The sequence below is a fragment of the Vollenhovia emeryi genome, unplaced genomic scaffold, assembly GCF_000949405.1.
Source record: "Vollenhovia emeryi isolate VEMERY1.0 unplaced genomic scaffold, V.emery_V1.0 DF939180.1, whole genome shotgun sequence".
NCBI lineage: Eukaryota > Metazoa > Arthropoda > Insecta > Hymenoptera > Formicidae > Vollenhovia > Vollenhovia emeryi.
This window is the reverse complement of record NW_011967186.1, coordinates 510039-524671: the sequence shown is the minus strand read 5'-3', so window position 1 is coordinate 524671 and position 14633 is coordinate 510039. Positions and strand designations below refer to the sequence as shown.

General features: G+C 41.5%; 1 protein-coding gene across 1 annotated transcript; it reads left to right on the top strand.

Moving 5' to 3' along the window:
* The first annotated feature begins 618 nt into the window (after nt 1-618).
* LOC105563106 lies at nt 619-9323 on the top strand. The gene is made up of 2 exons (XM_012014415.1): nt 619-961; nt 8880-9323. The coding sequence occupies exons 1-2, from the start codon at nt 759-761 to the stop codon at nt 9076-9078; spliced, it is 402 nt and encodes a 133-aa protein (XP_011869805.1). The 5' UTR covers nt 619-758; the 3' UTR covers nt 9079-9323.
* The last annotated feature ends 5310 nt before the right edge of the window (nt 9324-14633 follow it).

Sequence of the window (14633 nt, the reverse complement as noted above, 5' to 3'; positions counted from 1 at the left end):
CTGAAGCATTTAACTCGGGGATTTAAAATTTATCAATTCCATGAATAGATATAAGTGTTAAGTTGAATAAGTGACGCCTTGTTATTTAATTCCAAAGAATGTGATATTTCTTTTGCATTACTCAGAATATTCCTTGCTTTTTCATGTTAAATGTATATACAATGATTTGAGGGCCAGCGATTCTAATGTCGTTCCGCTGGAAAATTTTATTTGTGCTCTTCTATTTGTACTGGAACTTAATTTCGACGTGATCAGTGAACGAAATAAATCTCATTCCTGGACGACTCCACCTGGAGATATTTTTCACGCATACTACGTCGAATTGACCATCTCGCGAAGAAATCCCATTTGGCAGAGATTTCCGAAAGTTCTCGGTTTATCTTACTGCCTGGCACCTGGGCCGTTCGCCCCCTTGAGGATTTTCAGGGGGGGCGACCAGCACCCCTCGGTGAAGAATATCGGGAGAGGAAACCGCCGCGCACGTTACGTGCAGAAACAGGTAAGGAGCAAACGTGTTCAGGAGCAAGGATCTTCCCCGTCTCGTCTCGCGATCTCTTTTTCCCCCCTCGACGCCGGGATGGGGAGGGGGGGGGGAGGAGGGGAAAGATGACAGAGAAAGGGAGTCGGAAGGATGGCTGAAAAGAAACGTTGCGCCAAAACCGTTTTCCCAAGGGCCTCCCCTGAAGGGCCCCCATCAGCCAGCACGTGCAACGAAGGAAGGGCCTCAAGCGAGTATATAAGGGCCCGCTCGCCCTGCAATGACCTCAGAGCATCACGGTCAACGGTGCGGAGAGGAGGTCTCGGCTTCTGCGACCGATCGGCCACCCCGGTCACGGTCGTGGAAGATCCGGAGGGGTGAAGAGGAGAAGGAGAGGAGAGGAAGTAAGCTGCAGTCATCTAACTGGCGATCGCCATCACTTTTCTGTCGCAGATCCGATCGGAGCACCCACCAACCACGATGGTGAGTATAGTTTCGGGTTTTTGTCCTGGCTAGCACGTGATCTTGGTGCTTCGATAGACTACGCTAAAAGTCGTCTAAAATCTGGTTTTCGGCCCCGCGGATCTTCGACGTTCTGCCTCGTGAAGCCGGAAATTTGCACCTCTCCGCAAAATAGCAATCGACTGTCGCGCGCGGAAAATCGAGCGAGTCCGTACTTCACCCAAAGAAACCAAATACGTGTGCAATTATTAACGTTCGCTCTGAAAGAGGCATATTCACAGGCGATTATTATAGAAAATCTAATCTCCAAAGTACCGCCACGTATTTACGAAATAGACGAACGAAATCGACGGCCTCAAAAGTGAAATTCCGCAAGTTCGTATTTCTCGACTCGCTTAGTTTTTCGCGAATGGGACAGTCGATGATACAGTACGATTTAACGTGAAATTAGAACACCAGAAGCCATTCGATTCGCTACGCGCGCGCTTCAGGAACTTAACATTCGAGAGACTCGAATTGAATTGAGCTCGGAAACTAAATTCCAAAAAGCACAACACATTTGCCCAATTGCTACCGTGCGATTAATTATTGCACGTTTAGACTCGCGTCACGCGCAACGTCACGGACGAGAGATGCAATTTGTTTTCTTCACGGTGTTCTGATTTTATCGGGCAGTACTTTATACCGGTGAAAATTTTCGGGCAGGTAGAAAAAAACGGCCAAATTGCTGAAAACGAGAAAAATTGACCGCCACGACGTGCCAAGAGACTTAACGTGAATTTAATCGCGACGGAGGTGTCTTGAGATAATTCGCGAGACAGAATAGCGTGAATCTACGATCGAAATTCCGAGTTACGCGCGTATTGATCATTCGGACCTACTCTATCCAGGCACTAATATCCCTCCCCAAAATGTGACTTGAAATTTGCTCGTCTTATCCCTTTTCGCCGCTGTGTTCGAAAGTCTGTCCGCTTTTTGTTTCGTTTCACTCACGTCTGATGAAAAATTGCTCTGTGTGTAATAGTAATGGTCCTTCGAAATTTGTACTCGTCTAAAAAAGAAAAAGAAAAGAAAATAGGCGCTCTCCTCTAACTGCTTCTCCTGTTAACGGCGTTATCACTACTCACGCACGCGTCCGTTGAAAATCTTCTCGATCACGCTATGTTGCCGACACAGCGTGAAATTGCTTCCCCGCGGGAAAACGTTTCGTGAAATCTTCAATACGGATAAATTAGCTCGACAGCGCGGCAGATTGATCCAAATTTTCCAGTATCGTCCGAGTATGATTTGCACCTCGCCGAGATACTTAAGTCATTTGGATAGTCTTTGTTTCGAGATCGCGAGTAGTGATAGCACACTCTCCGCTTCTCTGTACCTGTAGATTTTCTGAACGTTTTTCAGTTGCGGTTAATCGTGTGCGTGTTTACGAGTGTATCCAAGGTGCGCTCGTAAGCGTGCAGTCACTCATAGTCGATCGTAGATCAAGAGTAAGATGTGTACAGATCCATCGGTGTAACTATGGTCATTTCTGTAAATTAGCATATGCATGCGATTAACTAACAACATATCGTGTGCGTGCGCATTAAACTCTCTCGGTTTCAAGCTGCTGTTTCTGTAACGACTCGACTCAATCTCTGATCTACTCTTCCACTTCAGCTGCTTAACAAACCTGCAATCCAAATCTGCATGCGTAGACACCTCTATACCTCCCTGATTAAGCATATAGTCGTGTCCCGCACGTCAGAAATTGTCGATACGTCGATTTGTCGCGTAAAGTAACACGGAGACAACGTGAAAACCTTCACATAAAAACGGAAAGGTGTCGTTTATCGAAATTTTTGTCATGTAACTCCGTAACATAATAGCGGGGTTTTAAGTTTCAATGAAAAATGTGCAGATTCAAGCAGGTGAAATATTCCCTTCATCCTTAGTACCGAACGCGATCCAATCAGGAAATGACATTGAACTTTGACGAATATTCCGAGATGATCCACGTAGAAACTTTTCCCCCCATTTCATCAACATACACCGAATATTGAAATTGCCGTTCAATATCAAGCTGAGAACATTTGTCGTACGCTCAAATTGGAACATAAGCGATTATGCTATAGGAATGTCACAGTTTTACGGTTGATATGAAATTGCTAAGATTTGCCCTTTGAATTTGTTGCTACTAAGAAGCTTGTAGTGGATCAATGCAGTGGTACTTTAACAAAATAGAATGCAATTTACGGACGAGAATGTAAAAATATACGGCCAAAGATAATAATTTGCGTGGACGGTACAATGGTATATCAATTTAATAAAATAGTTTGAAATACAAGAATTATTTGCCATGAAATTTGTTCTGACAGAATTTTTATGTTATTGCGACCGATATTATTAATCGGTCATTCATCTCGGTATTCTAGGAATTAATTTATCGATCGCATTTTTGATTGACAGTGACTCAATAGACATTTAGTTCTAATCTCACCAATAGCAGTATAGGATATGATATATTCGTTGGCTTATCTACATGATTATATACGGTCTTCTCTGCTGTTATCGACAACATGCTCATTTTGTAATCAGTTTAGTTACTGTTCAGATATTGTGTGTTGAAACGAATTCGATTGGCATTGCACAGTTTCAATTTCAAAACAAGCACTATTCAAAACAGGCTTTGTTGCAAAATGAAATAAATTTGAAATCTGATATGAAACAAGACTCTTTCATGGGCCACAAAATCATGTTATCCGGACAAATAAACGGTAAAATAATAGACGAAAGCCAGTATAATCGTATTCGAAACTTCAAATTTGTTGCATTTGAAAGGATGAATAAGATATGGAAAAACTAGACAAATTATTTTTAATCAGGCTTCTTCGTAATAAATGAAACAGAAGATTCTTTATCGTAATCTAGAAAAGAAAGAACAAATAGAACTACATCTTTATTTGAGCTACAAAACAAATGCACCCGAGGAATTATATGACAGGTATTTAAATATTTTTGTATTCAGATTTTCAATATGTGACCCAAGCGTATGATAGAAGCAAAATTCATCGGAACGAAAATTTCATTTTCGCTACAAAATTTTATAATACACTTCATTACTGCGTTTGGCGAGTATTTCGACCCGACCTTTTACAATTAAAGCAGCGATAATTTTCTATACATGTTCCGAAAGAAACAAATGTAGTTAACAATGAAACTGATATCCATACAATTTTTTATTACAAGCAGTAAGATAGACCGGAGAATATTGTAATAAAAAGTATGAAAATGGTAGAAACGAATTTTAGCTCGTTAATTAAATCCAAATGTAAATTAAATGTCAATTGTCAAATTAACCTGTTATTTGGTATTTAATTCACTGTCCAGTTTTGAGATACAATTCTTTGCATCGTGCTGTTCCGAAACGACAGATTGTCAATTCAACAAAAATAACATATAGTTATACAAATTTCCACGTATCCTATTTTAGCAGCACATTGAAGAAAAAAGAGAAAAAATTATATTTTGACGTTCCAAAAGAAGAATTCTCTATTCCAGACAAAATATCCCAGAGAAAACACCGAAATCAACCAATTCAATAGAAAAAATATTTAACAGGGAGAAAGAGATTTTACAATAAATTAATAATTATAGTCTTTACGCTTATGAGCTTCGCAACCAAATTAAGGACAACCAATGTGACAGTATTGACAATGCCAAAAGTGATCTTGCAACAAGTAAAACCATTTAATGTCACCGCGAAGGAAATTATACTGTTCGGGCAGTCGTTTCACCTGTTCGCATGTTCGATCAGTGTGAAGGGAATCGGTTTTCTGTTCCCCATATATTTACGCCGGAAGCAAAGAGCATGTTGATCGTATCAGCACACATTCATACACCGTGACGCACGTAAACACTGCATTGATCCGGTCACCGAATACATCGACACGCAAGAATTAATCTTTCAAATAATGTGTTCCCATATCCAAAGGAGTTTATACACTGGAAATATCAGTCACACGCATATATTGCGACACGAAGTACCTCCCATTATCTATTTGATCCTCCAACTGGGGATCTGCTTACAGCTGATGAAAATATAGACTCGTCTGTACGTAACGATAAAAAGGATTTGCTGTTTTAATCTTGAAAAAAAAAATTTATATGTAATAAGATTCCCGACCGTCACATGGGAGTAACGTGTACGTTGCTCTAAATTTTCGTGTTACGATACTTTTCTGAAATCGGTTATATTACGGGAAAACGCGCGTATAAAATTGGTTCCTTCAAATAGAATTAAAACATTTTTATAGAGCCTGTTACTGAATAAATTATTCAAATTTATTTTATCGTCGTTGAATCAGCATGACAGATTCTTTGGTACACGCTATATCCTGCCAAGTTCTCTTTGTATTGTATTAATTTATTTTGTGCTCCGTTAAATGAAATTGGGGTCGCGTAAATAACATACTTGAAACGTGAACTTGCAATAGAACAATGAATGACAATTGAATAAGTGAAATGATGGCAATTACATTTCCCCCACAACCCCTTCGGATTTCTTAAAATTGATTACCAACACGATACCATTTCAAAAGTAATTCCCATTGTTTCAACAAGAAGAAATTTATTGGCTCTAAGGGACACCCTATAACAGTGGTTTAGAACAAAAGATCCCTTTTGACTATTTGAAAATATGGCAGTATCTTGACGTTAACTTGATTCATTCCAAGAAGAAACTCCAAAAGGATACAAAGACTGAAGAATGTTTTCGAGCTAAAGTGAAGTTTGAATTCAAAAAGCACACGTTTGTAAGAAAGCATCTTTCCAAATGGCAAGAAATTATAGCAATAGCTACCGCAATAGAAACGGAAATGATAAGATGTTGCTTTTTAATATTACGCTACAAAAAGAAAAAATTCTCTCCGTTTTGAAAGAAGTGTTTCAATAATATCCAAATCAGAATTCCTGAATCTAATATTACGGTATGTTACTGATTGAAAAAAAAAAGATTGTTCGGACGAGTACAAAGTATCTTTGGATTTTTATAATGCCTTTTCAAAAATCACAAAACGACCGGGCGAATCTGTTTAGTTCCCGAAAGAAGATATGAAAATTGACACTCTAGTTAATATATTACAAACGTCCGAGAAATAATCTCGCGAGATTGACCACGCCGGCTTTCTTTCAATTGCAAAATTGCAAAATCTCAACGGCAAATTAAGAGAAAGACGTGTCGGAATGACGAAAATCGTGATCTATCGATGAGACATCGCTTTTCGACTGAAAATGTCCCACGAATGGAAATACTCGATTACCGCCATCATCATCAGTTTCACGCGAGCCCGAATAACCCGTGAAATCACCCGTCGCAGTTGTAGAACGTATCGAGCCATGATCCAATTGCTCGAGATAATTTCCTGCGAATCAGCGTAACAGGTCGACAAAGATCAGTCGTCGAAACCCGTCAAGACCACTCTAACGATCTGAACGAACGCCAAACACGAACGAACACCAAAACACCACGCGATCGTTAGCGGAAGAAAAGATTCCGGACATCAGAACGCGAAGCAGGCCGGACTCGCGTAACAAAGAGCCACGGCATTGGCATTGTCGCGCGGCCTTCGAGAATCTAACGAGCCACAAGGAAAGGAAAAAAGAGTTCCGCTTTTGAGAGTCCCTCATACGCCTCACGTACCCGGCCCTTCTACGTCCGTAATAAAAGGTGTTTCGTCACCTCGCTCCCCCTCGCGTTTCGTGATTTACGCGCGTTCCCAGGGAAGAGAGAGAACCCTTAAAGGGGCTAACTAACTCATAATGCCTACAAGTCCCACGGTCCATCTTGCATCCAGCAGTACAACAGCACGACTTCTTTGTCTTCTTCTCTTGCGGCCACGCTTCTTTTCCACGATTCACGCTTCGCCCTCTTTTTTTTTGTGCTCTCCGGTCTTTCCGGGGGCCGGTTGTTCCGGTTGTACACACAGGGAACCATCGAGGTCTTTGATTCTCGCTTCTGCTCTGTTCCTCTCAGCTACACTTTCCGCGCTCGTGTCCTTTCCCTCTTCCACCCCACGTTCTCCCTCCGAAGCGCGAGTATAATTGACATATTGTTGACGGGATCGCTAGGCCACGCGTTTTTATATTCAAGTACCGCAGGCTACTACCAGCTGCTCGCAATAGTGCGTGTTATCATACATTTGCGTGATCGTGGTAAGCGGTATAAGTGCCACGAATAGGGCAGACTTTGAGATTTCTACACGGCACGAGCGTCCGAAAGATTTCTTGCAAAACATATATACAAATCGCGATACGAAAATTAACAGCTTGTGCTTTACAGTATCTTGTACCGATTCTGGGTAAAGGCAAGGTAGAAGTAAACGTGAATCTATGGCACTTATAGAATTTTCCAAGATCATTCCCCAAAATCACTTCAGTCTCGACTCATCGACGCGATCTATTGATTTATTTGTGACTACGTTATTGCAAGATGTTCTCCGGCAACTTCCACGTCTTCGCAGAGAGATGTCAAGTCAAAGTTCCACCGCGATAATCGCACGTCACCAATGTAGATAGAGTGAAAAAGTGTAGCTAATAAGAACGGACACGCTTTGTCTACGAAATTCGCCGTTCGATCTTCGGGGACTCATCGAGTGATAACATCGCGGATACGTCGTGACCCTTAAATCCGCTGTTTCTTGGCTATCTATTCGCGATACGAATTTAGAAAAGGTCAAGCAAGTTTCACAAACAAAACGGTGATCAAAAGAGATTTCTCATACCGTCGGCCGAGAATAAAAATATAAGACTTACTTGGAAACGCTCGAGAACATGCTAATGTTGACAAAAATCGAAGTATATTGTTGTTAAACTGCGTTCAAGAATCAAGGATGAAAGTGCTTGTACAATATCTTTGGGATGATTCTATCTATTAGACGAATGGTCAAATTGCTCTAAGGAATGCACGACTTTACCGGCAGACAGACCTCCAAGGCCCATTTCGTAAACGCGAAAGCACATGCCGCAATTCAATTGAGTAGAAAATCCGAAAAAGTTGTCCGCAATCTCGATGTAAAATTGAAGGTTCAACGTCTAAACAGTATTTGTAAAGGCGAGCGTATACCAAAAACAAAAGAAACCGCTTCCTTGTGGTAGAAAAACAGCTTTTCTCTCGAGATAACTTGAATAACTTGGATAACTGCATCGCCATTATCAAAAATAAGATCGAGCACATTAAATGAAGAGACACAAAAATCCAATTCACCACTAAGTTGTTCACGAAGAAATTAAGATCAAGCGGAACATTATGTGACAGAAAAACCGAATGTGAAATTATCAAAAATTTACCGTCGAACGTTGACTCTCTCAATCTGATTTAAAATTTCAAAGAAAAAAAAAACAAACTAGACTTTCCGACATCATATCACAGCCTCATGGTCGCAAATTCTCTACACCCATATCGTTCTTCAGCACAGCTAAATTTTCCGAACACAATATAAAATTCACCGTGGAGCCAAGCGTCGCGAAGTACCTTCTGATCGACATGCATACCGTCTGCGTGGAACAAAAAGGAACGGATGCCAGTCTAAAATACCGTCGCATCAATCGGCTCGCGAGGAAATCGCCTGTACTGATCGAAATTGATCGGGATTCTTCATGGGAACTGGTCGGGGGACAAAAGACGTATGTGCAGGGCGTTCGCGAATTCAGGTTCAAAAGCGAAGCAGCGCGGAACGAAAGCGCATCCATCTTCGTGGCAGCTCAAAAACGACGCTTGGCGACGACCGCACGCACACTTTTCGACCCACTAATGCTATCCGAAATCTCAAAGGGATTAACTTTGTTTAGCGTCACTAAAGAGCATTTGGTAGATATCGGTTAGATTAGAGTTTCAACGCACGGAAATGTGAACAACCGGCCCTTGTGTGTTTTTTTTTCGTAGCTAACGCTCACACCCTTCCAGGTCTCACCACTCGGACGGCCCGGGAAAAGGCAGCAGCAGCAGCAGCAGCAATCAAGGGCAATCAGGGCATCAATCATGGCATCAACCAGTCGACGGGACGGCGCGGGAGGATCAAAATCAGCGGGTGCAGCCGGAATCCGGCGTCAGGCGGAAGCCAGCTATCCGGCGAGGAGCCAAAACGAGTAACCGAAACGGATAAAGAATGTATCCGGCGCGATCTCGTTCTCCGATGATTGGGGGAGGTCGTCGGAGATCAAGGGCGACGATCGCAACGTTTCTTCAGTCCACCAGGCAGTCCATTATGTTTATTGCATCTACGGGATTTGTTGGATTTATCGCAATTACCGCGCATCATTGGTTGAAGTTATCGCATTTACACATTTTCGCACAAGAGGGGAAAACAGGCTTTCACGTGTCTACCCGGCGAGCCTGAGGATATTCATTGATTTATCTTGCACACTCGAAAGCGCCTTCGAACGAGACATCCTCGAGGCGTACACAAAGCTCCGCGAATTCTGGTATCGAAAGAACCTTCCGATCTCATGACCAAAGCAACGTTTCTTTATTTTCGTTGGACCAACCACCTTCCGTCTCTCAACGAGGTTCTATTCCACCCGCCAGACGGCTCAGTTCAACTCGATCTCCAACGCGAAATTTTCAAAAACTCAAAAACCACCTGACTGGCGGAGGCTGCACCTGTCGTTCTCGCCGGACCGAAGAGCAAAAGCTTCCCAGCGAAATCGAACACTTTCAAACGCAACACTTGGAGCATCGTCCAAAACAGCCAACACCTGGAAACGTCAACACATTTACTATCACTATTATTATTACTTCAAAAACGAAAAACGCCGACGTTACTTTTACCCTCACACTCAACGATACTAATACTAATGATAGTAACACTATCGACGAAAATTCTCTGAAATCAATCGGAAAATTAATATGTTACACAGCGCCGTGCATCGCGCGGCGCACTTCAGGATCACGCAGTTCACTTCGGGAGATGAAAACCAAAAAGCAAACTCACACGTATACACGCACGTGCAAATACGTACTCTCCGCGTTGTTTCGCAGCGCGAAAAATTTGCGAGAGTCTGGACCCCGCCTCGCTCGAAAATTGGATTGGAAAGGACAAAACGTCTCTCCTCGCGAAAGGCTCACGGCATGGACGGAAATCGTTCCTCCGACCTCAACCAGGCAACCCTTCGGTCTATACGCCGCCACAAGTGCAAGTCTCACACACCCTCAGGATTATTATTTCGCAGAGCATTAACCAAACGGCCGCAGCAGGACGCGCGGCCATACTTTTCGTATATTACGATTTACAGGAGGCATTCGCGGATCGTACACCGCGAGGAAAGCATTTCTCGTTACACTTCCCTACATTCTTTACGCGCTGCGACATCACCAAAGAGATTGTAACGTGATTCCAAGCTCACGTTTACACAAATTGTCGACGATTACTTTTTCAATTACCCGCCCAGCAACTTTACGTGAAGCATTTCTGCAAGACCATTTTGATCATTTCACGGTTCAAACAGGAGACGATTGATCAACGCGCATGTCAATCGACGGCATGCGAATCAAGGCTTCAGAGCAGATCAAAAGCGCCAAATCGCAAAATCGGAAATCACGACGTAAATTACATCGTGCAGCCAGAAACAGTTCTGCACGGATTTGACTCTCGCATCGGGGAAAAACGACCTACCAGAGTTCGACCCGGCGAAGGATAATAATTAAAGCTCTCGATCGAAATTCGCAAGTTATTTCGGATCGACGAGTTCGCGCACCGTCACACACCTGACCAATTTCTCGATCGATTAATGATTTAGCAGAGAGAGAGAGCAAACAGCAGCGCTCAAAACAGAGATCTCAAAAGCGACCCGCGCAAATTTCACACGCAAAATCCATAGGGAAGTGGGCGGAAAGATTGATATTCAGAGCAGATGTCATCCCTAAAATCAATCGAAATCATTAATCGAATCAATTTCTATCGAGTCCCAAAACCAATTGGATTATCACAGTCGAGCTAATTTATGACGTTCGTTTGCGAATGACGCTACGCAAAACAGTACACGCGGAGTCCTTTTTGGTCCAATCCAAGGATACTCTGAAAACAACCGGAAATTATCAGCAAACCTTGCGAAACCATCGCTACGTCAAAAATCACCTTTTGCGCACGCGGCTCTGTAGCGGCGTAAGTCAAACTATCTCACCCTAAATTACGTCCAACGAGCACACAAAAACCGCTTGAGGAACGCGAAACCCCCCCCCCAGATAGCAAAATACCGCCAGAAAACAAGAATGGCGAGAATCGTCTACTCGGAACAAACTCTCGAACACTAGTAAACCCTCCACTCGAGCACAAAATCACGAATCGCACAAGGATTCGTATCTGGATGAAGAACCTTCGACCAAAAGCACCCTGACTCGACACGCAAAACGCAGGACAAAAATCGCTATCGCGGACTTTTCCGACTGTGCAAGAATCCTCGACAAGCTAATCTCAGTAAGAACTTATCTAATCGACAACGACTTTTTATTTCTATTCCCAATCAAGCAAGAAGAGCTCAAGGAATCAAGAATGAGCAAAGGACTAATTGTGTTTCGTGGATAATTCATCGGAGGACCCAACCCTCGGAAGACAACTCTTGGACACACACTTGGAAAATCGCGAGCACCAAATCATAGCGGAACAACATGGGACACAGTCGTTTGAGTCACGGACCCCGCGGGACGTCGTGGGACGTCGTGGGACCATCAGCAAAGGTACTATCCCTTGTTCTAATTGTATGTAATTTTATCCTAGATTATACTTAAGTCACTAATCGATATCGATATCAATCGTGAGTATTAGCTAATAGCGAAAATCTTATTACGGTTTATCGTCGAAATCGATCGTCACAGTTCTGCAACTTCGGGCACTTAAGTCGTTACGTTTAATTTACTTTAAAAGATTCTCGTAGGTTTAGTTAATTTATTTACATTTATTTGTCATTTCTTTAATTTGTCCGTTACTTTTATTTTGCTCGATTCCCTTTATCTTATACTTTGTGAAATCGTCGTTAATACCAAAGCACAAAGCGCGCCGCCATAGATCTCTGAAATATGTATACATAAATTGTATATCTATATATTTCATTCTTTCTTCATCGTGTCTTAAGGCGTAATCTAAGAGCTGCAGATTCAATTATTTACTTGTAACTGGAATTATAACATGAATTGGAGAAGGAAGTTTCGTCGTCTTTACGGCTAGAAACGTCGATCTCAGTGAAAACTTACACGAAAACCGTATAAAACCGCAAAAGCTATTGTGCTATTGATTTGTAAATGACGACTAGATGCACTTAACGTAAACCTTCTAATGTAGTAAGGATGACAAACTTTTTCACACCCACATGTTATATTCAAGAGTTCGAGAAATCGGATACGCTGTAATTTTAGATTTTTACTCAACTGCGCTTTGTGGACTCTATGTCATGCTTCATCGCCACACGTTACGCGTTTCGTTTAATTTGTTGTTGAATTCGACACATTGTTTTACATTCCGATGATTTCACGAATTGATATTTAGCTTGTTTTCAGTTTTAATTTCTTTTACCTTCTTTTTTGTTTCTTTTATTTTTTTTTATTTTTTATTTTTATTCATAAAAAAGAAGAGTGTAAAAACCCCAAAAAAAAGAAAACGAAAGAGAAAGAAATAAGCATGTAAATATAAGGCATGATACGTTCTACGCGAAGTAATAGCCGTTCTATAGCCGACTTGAAAGTAATTCAGCGCGACCGAAACGAAAGTAATTCTAATCTAGAGCTGAGATGAACAATTGTGTTTTATTATTGCAAAAGGAAGAACGCAAGAACAGATTCGGTGTTGTTTCGACTGCTGCGCGGAGATGTTGAAAGGATATGGAGAAGTGTTCGTTTCGCGAAATCGTCTTGTAAGCGTTGCATAACGTAATCGCCGTTTTGCGAGACGAACAGGTTCCTTTCAGGATCTGCGCGTTTCAGTATCGCGTCTTCAGATTGTCACGCCGCTCGGTTTCAGCCACTCAAATAATCAAAACGTGTACGTCAGGAAGAGAAGCTCGTCTGAAAATTCGCGCTTCGACCGTTTCGTTATCGACAAATGCGCGATGCAGAACGTAAATTATTTAACACGTGTGTAGTAAAAAATATAAAACCTATGCACAATCGTGTCGTATAAAGTACTTTGCGTTTAGATTTAACTCTTAACTTTGTCGCCGGTACGATCAATCGTGTCAGGCACAAATGGATGATACCCCTGTGAGTAGTGATAAGTACGAGTCGTGAACGCTACAACGTCTAGCGTTGTGAGATATCGTTTGTCAACTGTCAATTAATAATGCCATAAGTTAACATTAAATGCTCTAATTTATAAAGTACTCCGTTCCATTTTTTATATCCGCTGTCGGGTCTCACGTTATTCGCCTAAAAGTCAAACATTATCGATTTACAGTTGATCAGCTTCATCTCGTAGGCATAGATTACTTAAGAGCATTTAGTTTTCGCGAGAGACCTAATCACTTAATGTAGATCGAAGTATATGTTAATCCGTTAAGCACTTATCCAAATGTAGTGAGCAGAAATTTTTTCACATCTTAAGAATAGTCGCATTAAGACACACTTCGACGAATTAAGCAACATAGCGTGACGTTATCAGTTTTCTTTATACAATTGGATATCTTTTACGACATAGTTTTAAGGTCTAGGGTAAACGCATATACATACTGTTGCAGAAACAAAATGGTTTATGTTAATTACCCAGATGGCAAAAGATATATGTACTCGATGAACGTAGTGTCGATTTTCCGGTAAGAGAGAAAAATTGCAACATGAATGATTTGTACTTTGCCTGTGGTAACGATTGAAGTTAAATTTCGTCCGCGGAGTAATACAATCCGAACGAAGGCGTTCAAGGTACACGTCGTAAAGAAAGGAGACGGCTTTATATTCGACGAAAGAGAATTGTTCAGACACAACACACACACAAACGTATTATGCTGCTTTTGAATGCTTCTCGTATGTTGCTTATCTGAACGTTATTGTTTCTGTTGTTTACGTTTGTGTCGAAGTTTATGCTTTTGGTCAACCGATGCAACCCCCGTCCCCAAAATTTTCCCGTTGTTCACGTTGAATTTCTGTTTGGCACGTTGTTGCTGTTAATAAGTTATCGGATGTTACGCCCCGTTTCCCTTTAACGCCTGTTTAATCCCTGTTACTTTATCGCACGTTCCCCCATTACCGAGATTTCGGATGTTCTCAGTTTTGTCGAAAAGTTGTGTTTAACACTGTTAATCCCTTGTTGATTGTACTGTTGATACTTTGTTCGTGTTGTAAATCATCGTCATCATGCATCCGCAAAACTCCCTCGAATATTCTGCACTCGGAAATCTGTTTCGTACCTTTTGATCACATTTGGCCTTTCCCCATTCACTTACTGCTTACAAATTTTCGATAGACATCGCGAATTCTATTATGACATTATATATTTCTGATGTTTTAACAAGTTTAAAGCGAGTCAATTTCAAAGTTGGAAACACATCAGTCCCCCTATTGAACGAATTCGCAAAATAAATGTAAGAATTTTGAACTGCCAATACCACCAGGATATTTCAGTGATAAGAGAAAAACCTCGTGTGTCATAATATTATTTAATCTGACAGATTTGTTTCAAAAGAGTAGTTGCAAAATCTATATTCTAAAAAGTCGCATTACTTCCCGATTCATGTGTAC